Source organism: Typopeltis vanoorti, chromosome 3 (genome assembly GCF_054136105.1).
Source record: "Typopeltis vanoorti isolate ZY-2024b chromosome 3, IOZ_Tvanoo_1.0, whole genome shotgun sequence".
In the NCBI taxonomy this organism is placed as follows: Eukaryota; Metazoa; Arthropoda; class Arachnida; order Uropygi; family Thelyphonidae; genus Typopeltis; species Typopeltis vanoorti.
The window spans coordinates 72,912,017-72,929,434 of record NC_143551.1 but is presented as its reverse complement, the minus strand read 5'-3'; the positions used below and the strand labels follow the sequence as shown (position 1 = coordinate 72,929,434).

The window sequence follows — 17,418 nt, the reverse complement described above, 5'->3', positions numbered from 1 at the left end:
AAAAACGAATTCAAACAACAGAAATGAAGTTCCTCAGAAAAACAGCTGGATATACCAAGTGGGACCAAACAAATGAAGAAATCTTACAATCCCTGAAAATAAAACCAATTAATCACTACATAAGACAGTATAAACAAAAATGGCTAGAACATTTAAATCGAATGGACAACAGCAGACTACCAAAAATATTATACAGATACAAATAAGTGGAAAGAGAAGAATCAGAAGACCAAGAAAGAGATGGCATGAGACCGGAATTGGCCACTTGGCCTAAATTCCACGTTAGGAAGAAGAAGAAGATAATTTAATATTGAAGTAAATTATATTACATAGCCGGCCTGGTTGGCCGAGTGGATAGCTTATCCACTCTCCAGCCAAAAGGCTGCAGATTCGAATCCCGCTGTGGGCATGGATGTTTGCGATTGTCTGTGGAAATAGGTGGTGTTCGGCGGTAGATGGCGCTGGTATAGTTGGGGTCAGTTGGTGATTGAATAGTCGAGATGGAGTTGTAGAGCAGGTGCCCTCCTTCGATGAGTCCTTGGACTCCCTGGAGGTGTCAAATAATAATAATAATAAATCAATGAAGTACAGTACTTTAAAATCTATCTAAAGCAGAAGATATATACTTCATTATTTTGTACAAATCACTGTGTATAGAAAATGTATTCAAACGCAGTAGATGATACATAGCATATACAGTTGTGCACTGTTTGTCACAGAACAAGTTCTATTCATAAATATTACTTACTTTTTTTATTTATATTTCCAAGAAGGAAAGTTTCATCATCTCTAAAGGAAGGAAGTCCAAAGTCAGATATCTTCAAAATAAAGTGACTGTCAACAAGGCAATTTGTAGAACGCAGTCGACCATGAGATCCAATATCACTATTATGAAGATAGCACATTCCCTGCAAAACAGACACTGAGTCAATAAGGGCCATATGACTATAAATACATTATTCTAAAATACATCTGCTGACAGAAACTTATTCAGAAAAAAGATAAACAAAACAGAGTTCTTGAGGACAGTTTTTGAAGATGCAGTTTATTTTTATTGCAATTATTTTTCTATCTTGTGTCGATGAATTAAAAATTTATCTTATTATTATTATTAACCAAGAAAGTTAAAAATAGACAACTACAGAACATTAAAAAATGAACTCTGGAAAATATACCAACAAAGTTAAGAAACATTAACACTAATATACATATCACAAATCACTAGCATCCAATGCCTACATCCCATACATAAACAGTAGCAACAACACAAACAGTGAAGGCTAAATCCCACTCTCTTCATAAAAGCTAACCCAAGCTTCGAAGTAGGTGGGATGATTAACTTGCCTCATTCATCTACAAGTAATCCTTATAAGCAAATGCAGAAATTTGTATGTATAATCATTCTTTCTCTCAAATTATTATTATTACGGGCGACTCCAAGGAGTCCTTAGACTCATCGAGGAAGGCCCTAAACATCATGCCCACACAACTATATGACATTCTCACAGTATCTATCATACCTTGCCATGAACTCACTCACTGTCATAACACCCACAACAGACTCTGGCAGCTTATTCCACTCATTTACCACTCTAAAAGTAAAGAACCCAGCTCTAACACCACTGCTAACCACACTCTTGCCCAGCTTCCATAGGTGTCCTCTAGTTCTCCCACCAGTCCTGACCTCAAAAATACCCTCTGAATTAATCCTATAGAAACCCTTTAGCAATTTGAATGTCTCAATCATATCTCCCCTTTTCCGCCTATCAACTAATTTCTGCAACCCACAAATCTTCAACCTGTTCTCATATGGTTCGTTCCATAGACCCGCTATCATCTTAGTCACTTTCCTCTGGATCCTCTCCACCTCCTCCCCCATCAAGAAGGAACGGAGGTGACCAAATCTGGGCACAGTAGTCGAGATGAGGTCTTATCAAGGCTCGGTACAGAAGTACAATAACTTACTTGACTCTACTCGTCAAGGTATTTTTCAACAACCAAGTGAGTTGATGAGCTGATTTAGCTACTATTGCAATGTGCCCCCTAAACTTCATCTCCCTATCCATCAACACTCACAAGTCCCTGGCCTCATCAATCTCCTGGAGTACAGTTCCACCAATGTGGTATACTGCTGCTAATCTTTTCACCCCAAAATGCATAACCTTACATTTTGTCACATTAAATTGACATCCATCCAGCCCAGAACTCCAATTTATCCAAGTCGTCCTGCAAGATTTTGACATCTTCTGCATTCACTATCACCTTTGCATCATCAGTGAACAAATGAACTGTTCCTCTTAGATCCTTCCCTATATCATTAATGAACAAATTAAACAGCAGTGGTCCAAGAACAGAACCCTGCAGCATCCCACTAGTCACAGGCTGTCTTTTGGACTTCACTCCTGAATAAACCACTCTTTGATATCTCTCCATCAACCACCCACCTATCCATCTCACCAACCCTATATATCCATTCCCATATGTTGTAGTTTACGGATTAGAATTCCATGTGGTATCCTGTAAAATGCCTTTGCCAGGTCCAGCAGTATCACTGTAAACCCATTACCCTTATCCAGTTCAGCTGTCACCTTGTTATAAAACTTGAGCAAGTTACTGAGGCATGATCTACCCTTCACAAAGCCATGCTGTCCCCAACACAGTATCTCATTTTCATCAATCCATTCCTGTATTTTTCCCTTGACTCCTTTCTCCAAGACCTTGACAACGACTCCTGATATGCTGATCAGTCGGTAATTTGCAACAGTAGTCTTGGATCCTCCTTTATGCAATGGAACTATTTTCCCCTCTTTCCACACCTTCGGGACTAAACCAGACCCAAGACTCAGATTAAACAACATGGTCAAGGGCACTGATAATTCTTTAGCCGCTTCATGCAAGACCCGTGCCGGTATACCATCCAATCCCACAGATGTATTCACATTAAGGTTCTGTAATAGACTATTCACCTCCACTTCATTCATCACAATTCCCATATAAACTAATGGTTCCTTCATTTTTTCAATGTCACCACCTGGATGATATACTTTTGCAAAGTGCTCGCTCAGTAACTCCACTACTATATCGACTGATTCATTGACCTCTTACCATCATCATTCCTTAAAATCATTTTGCTGTGTACTGTTTTTTTCTTGCTCGCAGCATATTGAAAGAACTATTTGGGATTCTCTTTAGCTTGCATAGCTAGTTTCCTTTCATAATCCACTTTTGCTTTTTTACCACACTTGTTTCCCTTCTGGCCTGCACTTTATACTGTTCGTGTGCCTGCAGGTCACCTCTTTCTTTAAATTCCCTCCACAGTTGTTTCTTTTTTTTGCAGCTCAAGCTTAATGGTGTTATTCATTCATTTAACCCCTACTTGTTTTACTATTCGGACCCTAGGTATACAATCAGCCATAACGTCCTGTAAATGTCCCTTGACCACTTCCCATGCTCTATCGACATCCAGCCTTTGCAGTTGTACATGCCATGGCACTGATCCAAGCAATCTCCTAAACTTGTGATACTTGCCAGCATGGTAATTCCACATATATCCTGTCTTAATTGAAAATTCCACACCTTTAGCCACCTCCCAAATAATAAAATTATAATAAAACCAAAATTCACATGACCAGTACATGACCAGGGCTGGGTTATGTACTGAATATTCCTACTTTTCTTATCAATAGTAGAAAAGTGAGTCCTACATTTTCAGTGACTTTATAATGCTCTTGTTGCAAGACATATCATCAGCTGAACGTATACCATTTGTGATTCATTTCCACCATGTCAGAACATTGGAATCAAATAATAAAAAATAAGAAAATCGTTGAAGAATCACAAAGAGATAATAGCATTCTTGTATAGTGACATCATTCATGACAATAATGGTACCTAGAGCAGTTTATATCTCATATCTTACATAGAAATAATGTGATTTATAGACCAGAACAGATTAATGACAGGTAGCATGTACTGGATGGACAGCATGATCATGAGTTGGATATTGCTTTAATGATATTTTCATAATTACTGATTGTAGTATTCATGCGTATCACTGTGTCGGATGGACATCAAACTGGTGTTATGGATAAAATGGTGGCTGATGGACAGATACCAAAAAAGTAATATATGGAGGGGAAGAATCCAGGAGAAAGCAGGTGACTAGTGTCTGCTAGGACTAGTGCTCTATACTGGGACCACTGATTTTTCATTTTTACATAAATAATTTATGTAAAAATTAAAAATCAATAATTTACAGGAAATAATTTGAAAGGAGATATTCAGTTTGCTATTGATGCAAACTGAATGGATAATAGTTAATCAAGGTGATGTATAGAGCTTGCAGGATGATTTAATAGGCTGGTGGTATGGGCAAAACATAATGGATATCAATTTAATGTAGAAAAGTGTAAGGTTATGCATTTTGGGATACAAAGATTACAAGCTGCATATCACATTGAGGGAACTGTACTCCAGAAAATTGATGTAGACAGGGATCTGTCTACATCAATTTCCTAATATGGGGGGTGGAGGGGGTGGAGTAGAGAGCTGAAGTTTAGAGGATAAATTGCTAAAGTCACCAGAGTAGCTCACAGAATTATTTATTTACTGAAGAACACACTAACGATCAGATATAAGGAAGTTATCATTCCTCTTTATAAAGCCTTGATACAATCAAATCTGGATTACTGTGCTCAGGTCTGGTCATCTGGGTTTCTTGGGATGAGGAAGTGATGGAGAGGATCTGGATAATAGTGACCAAGATGGTAAAACACCATCTCACCATTTCTTGGCACTCACCAACTTGCTTATATACTATAATGAGGTGACAAATATATTGGACAAGAGAGATGCATATACATTTTTATACTTAGATTTTGAAAAGGCTTTTGACAGATTTCCACACCATAAGTTGGTCACTAAACTGAAGCAAATGAGAGCGAATAACAGAGTAGTGAGTTGAATAGATGACTGGCTATCAGATAGATATCAACAAATTGTGTATATGGGGATACTATCTTTAAAGAGGAAAGTCACTAGTGGCATGCCATAGGGATCTGTTTTGGAGCCCATTGTTATTTAATTTGTATATTAATGATTTTGGGTTAGGTTTCACTGGTGATATACAACCAGATTTGCAGATTATGAAAAACTGGGGAGTTTGATGGGAAATCAAGCAGATGTTGTAGCCTTGCTTGAATAGCTTATATGAGTGGGTAACAGTATTGAACTCTCAATTCAATGTTGCAAAATGTAAAGAATCTGAAATTTGTAATGTAATGCAATGCAAAGTGTATACACTTGTGAGGAAAATTTGGAGGAAGTTAAGGAGACCAGACCTTGGAGTGGTGGTGGACAAGGATGTGAAGTTCAGAAGTCACAATATCAGATTATGGCAATGATGTGGAGGACTTTCACTTGCAGAAATAAAGAGGTGGCCTCATATGAATTATTGCAAATAGATTTGGTTCCCTAGTTTTCATAGTGATGAGGATATATTGGAATGGATCCAGCAAAGACTAAGCTCATAAATGGTTTTTAGAGGTGGGATATGACAGATTAAGGGAATACAGTTTGCAAAATCAAGGTTTCAGGGTATCAAGTGTAAAGGGTACAGTACTTGAAAAAGAATAAACAGGATAAGAGAGGAGAGGAAGTGCTACTAATGATATTGAATGATTTTAATCATTCAATATCATTGTTGATACAATGATATTGAATGATTAATTCAATATCATTGTACAATGTTGATATCCTTCCTATCCCAAAGTGATCACCATCATAATCCAGTTAGAGTAGAGACCAATGATTGCAATACTAGTAACATATTCATGTGGCAGTGAGATGTGGTAGTCTGCTGAAGACATCGAGTGAGATGGAGTATAACAAGATCAAATGAATGGTGGAGGTGTTGTTACAGATCTAGTAGATTAGTTTCTAATCAAAAAGAAATGCATTACCAAATAAAGATGACATATGTGAAATGAGTAATCATAATGGGTGACTTCAATTTTCCCTACTTTGATTGGGTAGCAGTGAAATCTCATGATAAGAATGAAAGTGAATTTATTAAGTTGTTGTGAGCAACTTCTTCAAGCAGCATATGACAGAAGGAACTCAAGCTCAAAGAGTGTTAGATCTGATTATAGTGTCAGAGGGGGGTATTTCAGTTAAAGACAACTATTCTGCCTCTGGTTTATGATGGTGATCACTTTGGGATGGGAAGGATATCAACATTGTACGACAAGGGTTTCAAAAGTACTTAAAGGATGCAATACCAGAATGTGTGTCCCTAGAGTTCAAGGAATAAATAAGATAGGAGTGAAATGGATGCGTAATCTCATTAAGCTAGAGATTTATAAGAAAAAAATTATGTGGAAGGAATACCATGAGCATAAGGATGATATGCCTGGTTTTTCCGTTTCAGTCATTTCCAACCGTAGGTGACTTTGTAGGCATTGCCCACAAAGTATTCCTGGTGAGATTTTTACACAGAAGTCCACCATTGCTTCCCTCAACCCCCCAATTTTATCTGGGGTTGGGGCCAGCATATGGCTGAACGTATTCATGACTGTAATCCATGTGTGTTCACAGGGCTGGTTTACCTGTTTTGGGGGACAAAAAAAACCAAGTTTCTGGGTGAAAACCCTCCCCTACCTCTGTATGAGACTGTCTAAGTCACCTTTTTTGAAAGAAAGAGACCAGATAAAGGTTCCTCGTGTCACTGATGGAAATCGAACCCAGGTCTTTCTAACCAAAGGGCTTCATCTATACTAACTGAGCTACGAAGTCTCTTAAGGATATCAGGTACGAAAATTATAAATCGCAAGCCAGAAGAGTTACAACTGCTGCTCAGAAAGCAAAGTATGAGTGTGAAAACAGACTGGCTCTGCAAGCTAAATACAACCCAAAATTAATAATTCTACTTTTATGACCCCAGTAAAAGAAAGAATGAATATGAAAATAACTCTACTAAATGCAGGTGATATGCAAGTGACAGATGCAGAAGAGATTGTTTAACTAATAAGTACATGTTTTGCTAAAAGCTATCAAACCTGATATATGCAACATTGAGCCTACCACTGCCTCTTCACTGGATGAAGAAACTCAGGTGTATGAGGAGTAGGTACTAGAGTTATTGCACAAACTGAATAAGAATTCAGCAATAGGGGCAGATGGGATATCAGTGCAGATGATAAAAGACTGTTCAGCTCAACTGGATGTTCCTTTGACCAGGATATACAATTTGAGTCTTAGAACAGGAAAGATTTCACATGAGTGAAAAGAATGTAAAATCCCATTGGATAAGGGTTGTACGAAGATTGATGTATCCAATTATTGTCCTATCAGTATCTCCGGAGCAGTGGTGAAGATTTTGAAAAAGTTGGATAGGGCTCACATGCAGAAATGGGTTTACAGATAATCTTTACTTGACAATAACCAGCATGACTTTACTATGAGAATCTATAAGGGCAATGGATACACATGATACTTTTCAACTTTCCAAAGGCTCTTGACAGAATACAGAATGGAAGACTGTTGCATAAATTGGAAAATATGGGATTAGATTATAAAATATTAGCATGAATAAGAGGATTGCTGACTGACTGATATCAAAAAGTGGTATATAGAGGATGTGGGTCTGTAAGATTTAAGGTAAACCAGTGGTGTATCACAAGGATCAGTCCTTGGTCCATTGTTATTCAATCTATATATAATGACATTGAAAAGAATTTGACAGGAGACATGAAGCTATTTTCCAATGATGCAAAGATAGGTGGGGTAATCATGAATGTGGCTGATACACATGTTGGATCCTACTTCTAAATCTTTACCTTGGATCCGACATGATTACTATTACGATGTTCATAACTAATTGATAAGTTGTAAGTTGATTTCTAATTCAAATATAGAGAAAATTTATATTTAAAGACTGCGCCACTCTATATCTGAATTAGTTCAAGAATTGAAGAAAAATCAACTTTCAACTATTTCTCCTTAAAATATATACTGGCCGAGTATATTTAACTTACTTAATTTACCCGCTTTGGTTCGAATATTTTATGAATGGTGCAGTAAAAGAGATTCAGGCAAAATACAACTTTTGATTAACAAAAACAAATATTTAATTTTATAATCACAAATTATACACTTAAGATCAAAATACTAAATAAGTTATTATAAACACTTCAGCCTTTCTGATAATACTGTCATACAAACTCAGACAATGGTAAATCTGTTATCTCTAATACAGTCTTCTCACAGTTCTTTAAGTTCCAAATACGACAAAAATTGCAGTAACACTTCTTCACAAACAAACACTTTTAAATTTAAACTTCAGCTAATTTCCGAAATAGTTACTGTTAGTATAGGGAAATTCTAGGATGAAACTCACACACTTCTCTGTATAGGAATATTAATGGTTGGAATAATCTTACCAATAATTTTCTATCTTCATCTACTTATACATTTACACTTTTTACAACTGTGAACACTTTAAACAGTAAATGGCACTCATTAAATAAATTCTTCTAAGCAATAACTGAATTAATCATCCGTCACAATACACATAAACAAACGTTGTTGCATAAAGTACTACTGATCACTCATGAAATAAGGCAATATACACAATAATTCCTTAACTTTAGGTTTTATATGCACAGTTGTTCATTCCTCCGGCATTCGATTAATTCTTTAGGCACTATAATTCTAAGCACAGCTAACGGTAAACTTCAATTTTACAGCCTCTACTATTCTAGTAACTCCGTGCTTTATTTCAAGATTCTGTGTGTCCTTGACAGGTCGGCCCTGAAATTAAATCTCAACTCAAATATTGCTAGTCTATTTAGTAGTCACTCAGCTGTCTTCCATAGCTATAATTATTATTCTACAATTTATTAGCTAACTGCCTCTCGACTAGTAGACTTTATTAGCTGCTTGAGTGACTTGCCGACTCGTTATTATCGCACTGTGATTCCCGAATGCTCCGATTCCAACCTAATGCCAATCCTCTCCTTTCTCTCTCTCTTAATAATATTAATTTCAGCGTTCATTGCTTTTTATATCCATTCTTCCTGCCTAAATTGTTCTTGTGATTTCTTTGACTAAAAACTCTTTTCAATAAGCTTTCTCCTCACGTGGTGTTCCAAAAATGTGCTGCTTACTTACATGCGTCTCCATGACAACAAAACAAAGCATAATAAAATTGAGCTATTACATAACGTTAAATTTCTACAAATAGGAATAAATAGAGAATATTTACATTTCAATTAATGCGCAGTTAAATTATTAAATACAAACTCTTATATTAATATAGCAATAAATAAAATAAACTTAATAATATTTAAATACAATCTTCTCATTATTAATACATATATCTTTGATTAAATAATTAGATATTAGACAAAATTAAAGTAGTTATATGAATATTAAATTGTAAAATAAGTTGTTTACATTAAATAATATTTACAACTCTAGCCTTTGTGATGGAAGATCATGTTGGATTCTGAACCAAATAATAATTACTCTAATCTCTATATAATCAGAATCCAACACACAGAACATGCAGAATAATTTCAATAGGCTGGAATTGTGGGCATGTGAAAATAGCTATCGGTTCAGCATTAGTAAATGTAGTAATGCACTTTGGTGTGATGACAATCCAATGTCATATTACATTGGTGGGATTATACTAAAAGAAAGTGATCAGGCTAATGATCTTGGAGTTTTAGTAGATAGGAAGTTCAAGGGCCATATAGCAAAGATTACAAACTCAACTCAGAAGACAATTGCAATGCTGAAATGATTCTTCACATATAAAGATAATGAAGTTATTTTGCCTCTTTACAAGGCCTTGAATGATTCTGATACAGTGGTGGGGGGGGGGTTGGCCACCAAATTCAGGAAACAATTTTCTCTTGTTACAGCTTACGGCAATGTTGGGAAACTGTGAATCCTTTGAGCCCTTGGACTCTACACTACGTTGCAAAGTTTAGCATTATGATAGTTATACTCTTGAGTGGTAGGAAAATGGATTTCCAAATCTAGGAAAATGCTTTAATTATACTATCTTAAAACAATGCGAGAGTTTGATTGGACCTTTTGAACTCTTAGGACTCTACATTTTGGGATGTAAGTTTCCATCATCAAATTATGCACTTGGGTTTAACTGTCTGAAAAAGAACAGAACAACTACAAAATATTCTGAATCTACACTATCAGGGATTTTGTATGAGTTCATTCAATTTTTACTCACCTTAACAATGTCATTAATAAGAGAGTACCGGAACATCCAGTCCAGATCTAAGGATTCATTATGCAGAACATCCTAAAAATAAAAATAAATAAATACAGAAGTGTGTGAGACCTGCAAACAAAATTTTTAAATTACTACAGGAAATGAAATATTTATTATATATAGATGCCTTTCATCTCTGTTTATGGAAATAAAAATGGCAGAAAAAAATAATAAATGTCATGGCCTTGACAAAAGATCTTATGACAGAAATTGGAAGGTACCAAAAACATACTGGTAATGTGTTTTCATACCTTGAGTATCTTTATTAATCAATTACAAGATATTCTGAGCATATTTTTTGGCCACTAAATTAATTTTAGAATAAGATTACACTGGGTTTTTTTTTTGGACCAATAAATTTAATGATAAATCATGCCAAGAAGTTTCACCAACTGGGCTTCTAGCTTTTTCAGGGCATACAAATGGTAAAGACAACTCAAAGTCGCTAGTACATAGAACAAACATATAAAATATAACAAAATTAAAAAAAAGACGTGTAACATCATACACATGGAGCATGTGTTTCATTAGTTATTGTTGTGTGTGCACACTCTGTAGTTTGCAGCGAAATTAAAATCTGGCAAGCTTAGCGATCTTATTAGGGTTTTCCTTCCTTGATTTCTGTTCAGGCTGCTTTCAGAATGGTGAACCACTGTGGCTCCTTTGAAATTGCGACACTGAAAATTTTTTTCTACATAAGGCATGAAACTTTTGTCCCATTCCTTATGTGGCTTGTGTTGAAGAAGTGGAGGGCTAATCCAGAACTATCTATTCTGTTGTTTTTAACATCCCCTATGTGTTCCTGTTTTCTTATTTCAAGACTTCTTGATCTGTCCTGTGCAGTTTTAGACCACAAGAGCAAGGGATGTTGTATACTCCAGCATATTTGAAGAAGGCATTGCTGTCTTTTGGTGACTGTAATATGTTTCAGATCGTCTTGATCGGTTTGAAAGTTACTCTAATTTCAAAAGGTTGAAGAATGTGCAATCTTTTTTGACATTGTTCCTGCATAAGGGATGGCAATTAAGGATTTATATTGAGTCTTGGCAGATTGTTGTTGTGTGGGGTTGCTATGAAGAATCTTTTTAATTAAATTTCTTTGAGAGCCATTGTTTACCAGGGTCTGTGATATATGAGTTAATTCATCCTGGAGGTCTTTTTCTTCTGAATATGAAGCTGGTGGCTCTATTTTTGAGCATGCGTATGATGCTATGTTTTTGAGAAATGTGGCGAGCAGAGAAGTGAAGATAACGTCCAGTATGAGTTGGTTTACAGTAGACTTTAAGGCTGATATGTCCATCTGCTTGTTTTTTTATTAGGGTATCTAAAAATGGTAGTTGTCTATCCTTCTCATGTTCCAAGCTGAATTTGATTTTCTGATGGAAGGAATTTATCTTTGTTAGAAAGTCAAAAAGCACTGTTTTAGTGTTTTTCCAAATTATAAAAATGTCATCAACATACCTCCATACTAATGGCTTAGGGTCTAATTCTTTCAGCATACTAAATAAAGGATTCAGTTTTGCTATCGCACCTAACCATATTCCAAAGGTCGACATTATTTCCAACATAAAGACAGCACTCTCGTCTTTGTCTGAAACAATAGCCAATAATTTTAGATTAAAGAGCGCTGTTATCCTTTCGTCATCAAGACCACCAAACCAAAATATAACACCTTCAGGAAAGAGAGTTCTCTCCGACTTGAAAAAGGACAAACAAAATTTTAAAGCATCATTTTAAAGGCAGACAAAGGAAACTCGACGATTATCCTTAACACCAAAGACTACACTGCTAAGATCGCAGAGTTACTCTCAGATACATCAACTTATTGGATATTAGACTCAGACCCTGCATGGAAAAACCACACGGCCACTAATAATTTATTAAGTAATACGAATGGTTGGTCTACAGATCTACAACGGAGATTGAAGTCGTTGCACCCAATGACACCAAGATTATATGGTCAGTGGCATAGCTACAGTTTTTGCTGCCCGGAGCGGTCCCTGAGTTTGCCACTCTTCTCAATGCCCACCAAAAATATTACAAAAAATCAAAACGACGTATGGGGAAATAAATTAAAACACTATGTTTATTTTTGAAGTAAAATTTTAATTTCAATATTCTAAAATGTTATTTTTCTTGCTTTTCTGTTGGAAAAATCGTTGATGACATTGGCGAAGTCTATTTCATAGTAATGTAGGTAAATCTTAATCAATTTTATTTAGAAAAACTCCTCTCACAACTAGCAACACTTACAGCAATTGTGAGGAAAATTTGTAGTAGTATTACAATATTTGGAACTGAGTTCTCGAGACTGTATTTTAGAATTAACTGCAAAAGTTCAAAAAGGTTCAAAGTGCCGTCCCCCCCCCCTCTCCTAGCTACGCCACTGTATGCGGTTCTCCTAAAGTTCACTATGCCCCATAGTAGATGGAAGAAATTCTCCAACCTACCTATTGTCTAAACACCTTGCCCTTCTCCTAAAGGATCATATTCAAAACTCTGATACCTACATAAAGAATTCAAAGCACTTCATTACTAAACTGTAAAACATCTCCATTTTTGAAACAGATATTCTTCCCAGCCTGGACATGGCATCTTTATTCACCAACATCCCAGTAGAAGAAGTTATCAACATTTTATACAATCTGTATCCTCAAGATACTGCTAACCTCTTCAGTCATTGCCTCAAATCAAACTTCTTTAAATGGAATGGCATTATCTACGAACTATCTACAGGCATAGAGGGACATCACTTTTGTGAACTTTAGGAGAACAGTATACAGAATAGATAGTTCCGGATTAGTACTCCACTTTTTCAACACAAGCCACACCACTGAATGGGACAAAAGTTCCCTGCCTTATCTAGAAGAAAATTTCCAGTGTCGCAATTTTAAAGAAGCCACAGTGATTGTCCGTTTTGAAAGCAGCCTAAACAGAAATCAAGGAATGATCCTGCCTAACATATGGAAAACCCTAATAAGATCGCTAAGCTTTTCAGAATTTAATTTTGCTGCAAACTACAGAGCATACGCTCACAACAATAACTAATGAAGCACATGCTCCATGCATATGATGTTGCGTGTCTTTTTAATTTTGTTATATTTTATACGTTTGTTCTATGTATTAGCGACTTTGATCTATCTTTACGTTTGTATGCCCTGAAGAAGCCAAACAGCCCAGTTGGTGAAACTTGTGGGCATAATTTATCATTAAATTTATTGGTCAAAAAAAAACCCAGTGTAATCTTATTCTAAAATCAATTATAAGATAGTTATACTCTTAAAGTAATGTGAGGATTTGATTGAACCTTATGAATTCTTAGGACTCTGAATTTTGGGACATCCGTTTCCATCATTATCAAAAAATTATCCACTTGGGTTTAAATTGTCTACAGTTTAAGATATTGTCTACTGATTAAGACTGAGACTGACTACTGCTTATGGGATCTGTAGAAATGGATAGAGAATAAGTTATAACGACTCTTTAAAAGTACTTTTAATAAACAGAAAAGAATATTCACATTCTTTTTTAAGTTAAGGGATATTATATCCCATATTGTTTCTTAGCCAAATAAGAAACTCAAAGAGTTTCATGCCGAATATAGAAACTATATAAAGTTCGGCGATTCCAAGCATAAGCAAATACCTGGATAGAGCAGCAACTGACCCTTGAAGGGAGTGCAAGCTGAGGCAACTCATAGAAAGGGTGGAGCAAGCTCCGATCACTATTCTTGATATTTACCCATAATGTGAACTTAACTCCTAGGAGCTGTATTATTGTTCAACATTATGAGAGAAGGTCACTACCCAGACCGGTTTCGACCTTTTTTGAGGTCTCATCAGTGAGTAGGTAGACCAAGTTAATACCAAGTTTGTAGCGAACAGAACTTACATCCCTTCTATGAGAATTGCTAAGAGGTGTCCTATTAAATTACTAATTATAATGAAGAGCCAAAGGCTTCAATTTCAATTGAACTGAGTCAGTTAATAAATTACATTTAGGCTACACAAGAAATGTCTTTTTTTTTTTTTTGCAAGATGTTATTGCATAAACAATGTTTTTACATGACACTAATATGAATAAGAACAATGGTTGCCCAGACATCCTTGTTGTCTTGATGTCATACATGAATAGTGTAACATGAGGGACTAATGGGATGTGATGAATGAGTATGTATGTGTGTGCATGCACAAAAACTCTTCAGTATGAAAGCAAGAGTGGAGAGAGAGAGAGAGAGAGAGAGAGAGAGAGGGGGGGGGATGTGTTGGCTATATTTCGTGAGTTGTTGTAGAGAGAAGATAGTTGAAAGACTGAGAGAAACAGTGGATGAAATATTATTATTATTATTGACTAATCCATGAAGTACTTGTACTTATCAAAGAGGCCCTAAACAATATATCAAGAACTATCCAACATTTGTGTGGCATCTATCATACTTGGCTTTGAACTCATCCACAGTCATGGCACCCACAACAGACTCTGGCAACCTATTCCACTCATTAACCAGTCTCTAAGCAAAAACCTAGTTCTAACACCCATGCTAATTACACTCTTACTCAGTTTTCAAGGATGTCCCCTAGTTTTCCCACCATCAGATCTGTTCCGAAAAATTTCCTCTGAATTAATCTTGGAAAAACTCTTCAGTAATTTGTATGTCTCAATCATATCACCCCTTTTCCACCTGTCAACCAGTTTCTGTAAGTGACAAATCTCCAACCTGTTTCTGTAAGGTTCATTCCATAGACCTGCTACCATCTTGACCACTTGCCTCTGGATCCCCTCCACCTCTTCATCATCGCCAAGAAACCCTGGTGACCAGATCTGCACACAGTAATCAAGATGGAATCTTATCAAGGATTGATAAAGAGGAATAATAACCTGCTTCTCTCTCTCTCTCTCTCCGCTTATCAAAGTATTCCTCAGTAACCAAGTAATCAGTGGAGCTGTTTTATCCACTTTTGCTATGTGCTCTCTCTGAACTTTAACTCCCTATCTACTAACACTCCCAAATCTCTGGCTTTGTGAATTTTCCGGAGTATAGCTTCATCAATGTGGTATACAGCTGGTAATATTTTCAACCCTAAATGCATAACCTTAAGCTTTGCCATATTAAACTGACATCCATTCTCCTTTGCCCAGATTGCCAGTCTGTCCAAATCATTCTGCAAAATTTTAACATCATCATCATGATATTAATTTTGGGCCTCCACAAAATTTTATTATATCATATTAAACTGACATCCATTCTCCTTTGCCCAGATTGCCGGTCTGTCCAAATCATTCTACAAAATTTTAACATCATCATCATCATATTAATTTTGGGTCTCCGCCTACAGAAAAAAATGACACGAACTTAGAGGAAACAAGAGCAGCAAATTTTAAAAAAACACAATCTCCATAGAAAACTGGCAAAGTGGCCAGAAATTGAAAATAAATTAAAAACTTGGATAATGGATCAAAGAAGACCAGGTTGCTGCACAAAAATGATTGTTTAACAAGAAAACTTATTGGAAAACCGAAAGAAATACCAGTGATTTTAAGCGGTCGCCATCATGATGCTTTAAATTTATGAAAAGAAATGATTCATGCATGCATGCAAAAACGAAAATATAACAAAATAAGCCAGGCTAATTTGAAAATAAAATTATTGAGCTTCACAGATTCATCACAAATGCTAGAAAACAAGACAATTTTGAACTTTCACAGATAACTAATATGAATGACGTGCCTCTGACTTCTGATGTGCCCTCAAACAAGACTGTTGATGCCGAAGGTAATATATATATATATATATATATATATATTAGGATAACCAAGTTATTTTATAAACTTGGTTATTTTAACTCCTAATCCCAAGTATGCAAATTTATTACTTATATATATATATATATATATATATATATATATATGATGAAAAACCTTTAATGACTATATATATATATTATTGTTAAAACTTCTGGTCAAGAAAAAACCCACTATACTGCTGTTTGTCATGCTGTGCAGATAGAACAAAATTGCCACCTTTTTCAATTTTTAAAAGAAACAATGCCCAAAGAAAGACTTCCCAAAGGAGTTTACATTCATATTCATCCAAAAGATGGAAAGAAGATGTGTTCTGGACATCCTGGCAGTTTACATCAGAAACCTACTTTGTTAGTATGGAATCAGTTGTTGCTATAAAACCAAAACTCTTAAGAATGAACTTCATAAAATGAACACAAAAATAGCTATAATTTCAGGAGGACTCACCTCTACACTTCAACCTTTAGTTGTATCAATAAAAAAATCCATTTAAAGGATTCATGAGGGAAAAATGGGTCAACTGGATGCAATCTCCAAAGTTTGAGGAAACATCTACAGCTGGGAGAAAGAAGGCCACAATTTTGAATGTGTGCGAATGGGTAAAAGTTCATGGAATGAAGTGAAATCCAAAATTATTATAAAATCTTTTCAAAAGTGTAGCATCGGTAATTCTGTTGACGGTATACGGAAGATGACTTATTATTTCAAGACAGCAATGACTTGGTTTCTGATGAAGAATCAAGTTCAGAAAATTTTGAGAGTGAAATGAAGATGAATAAAGATTTGAAAAGAAGATTGATAAAATTTATAAAAATCATTTTGTTAAATTATATATATATATATATATATATACAAGTAACCCTTGTATAACTCGGTACTTATACAATGCGGTCTACAAATTGTAGTAACCCCTGTTCAACATGCCACTTATACAACGCGGTTTCAATATAATGCTGTCTACAAATTGTAGTAACCCTTGTTCAACATGGTATTTATACAATGCAGTTTCGACATAACACGGTCTACAAACTGCAGTAACCCTTTTCTTTTCGTATATTTTTCACCGTGCGACTTAAAAATCTAATTTTATCTTCGTTAAATTTGTGTTTGCTTGTATCGCGCGGTTATAAGTAGTGAATTTATATAAGGAGAAATTTAGCATGCATGTACATCGATTGTTTACTGTTTTAAATGTTTAATTTTGAAAATTGTCTTCGTTTTCTGCCAGTAAAACACATTAAAAATCATAAGTGTGTTAATCTCAAGCTGGGCACTTTATTTTCTGGTGAGTTACATACAATATGTAATGCTGTCTTTTA

At 35.5% G+C, this 17,418-nt stretch overlaps 1 protein-coding gene across 4 annotated transcripts in view; it reads right to left on the bottom strand.

The window, feature by feature from the left end:
* Nucleotides 1-17,418, bottom strand: part of LOC150108266 (atrial natriuretic peptide receptor 1-like) — a 352,590-nt gene that overhangs the window by 123,508 nt on the left and 211,664 nt on the right. For all 4 annotated transcript variants that reach the window (XM_090415713.1, XM_090415714.1, XM_090415715.1 and 1 more), the window contains 2 exons: nucleotides 10,256-10,327; nucleotides 749-908 (listed from right to left, as the gene is read on the bottom strand). In XM_090415713.1, coding sequence (XP_090271839.1) covers nucleotides 749-908; nucleotides 10,256-10,327 — 232 coding nt within the window. The remainder of the gene's footprint in view (nucleotides 1-748; nucleotides 909-10,255; nucleotides 10,328-17,418) is intronic.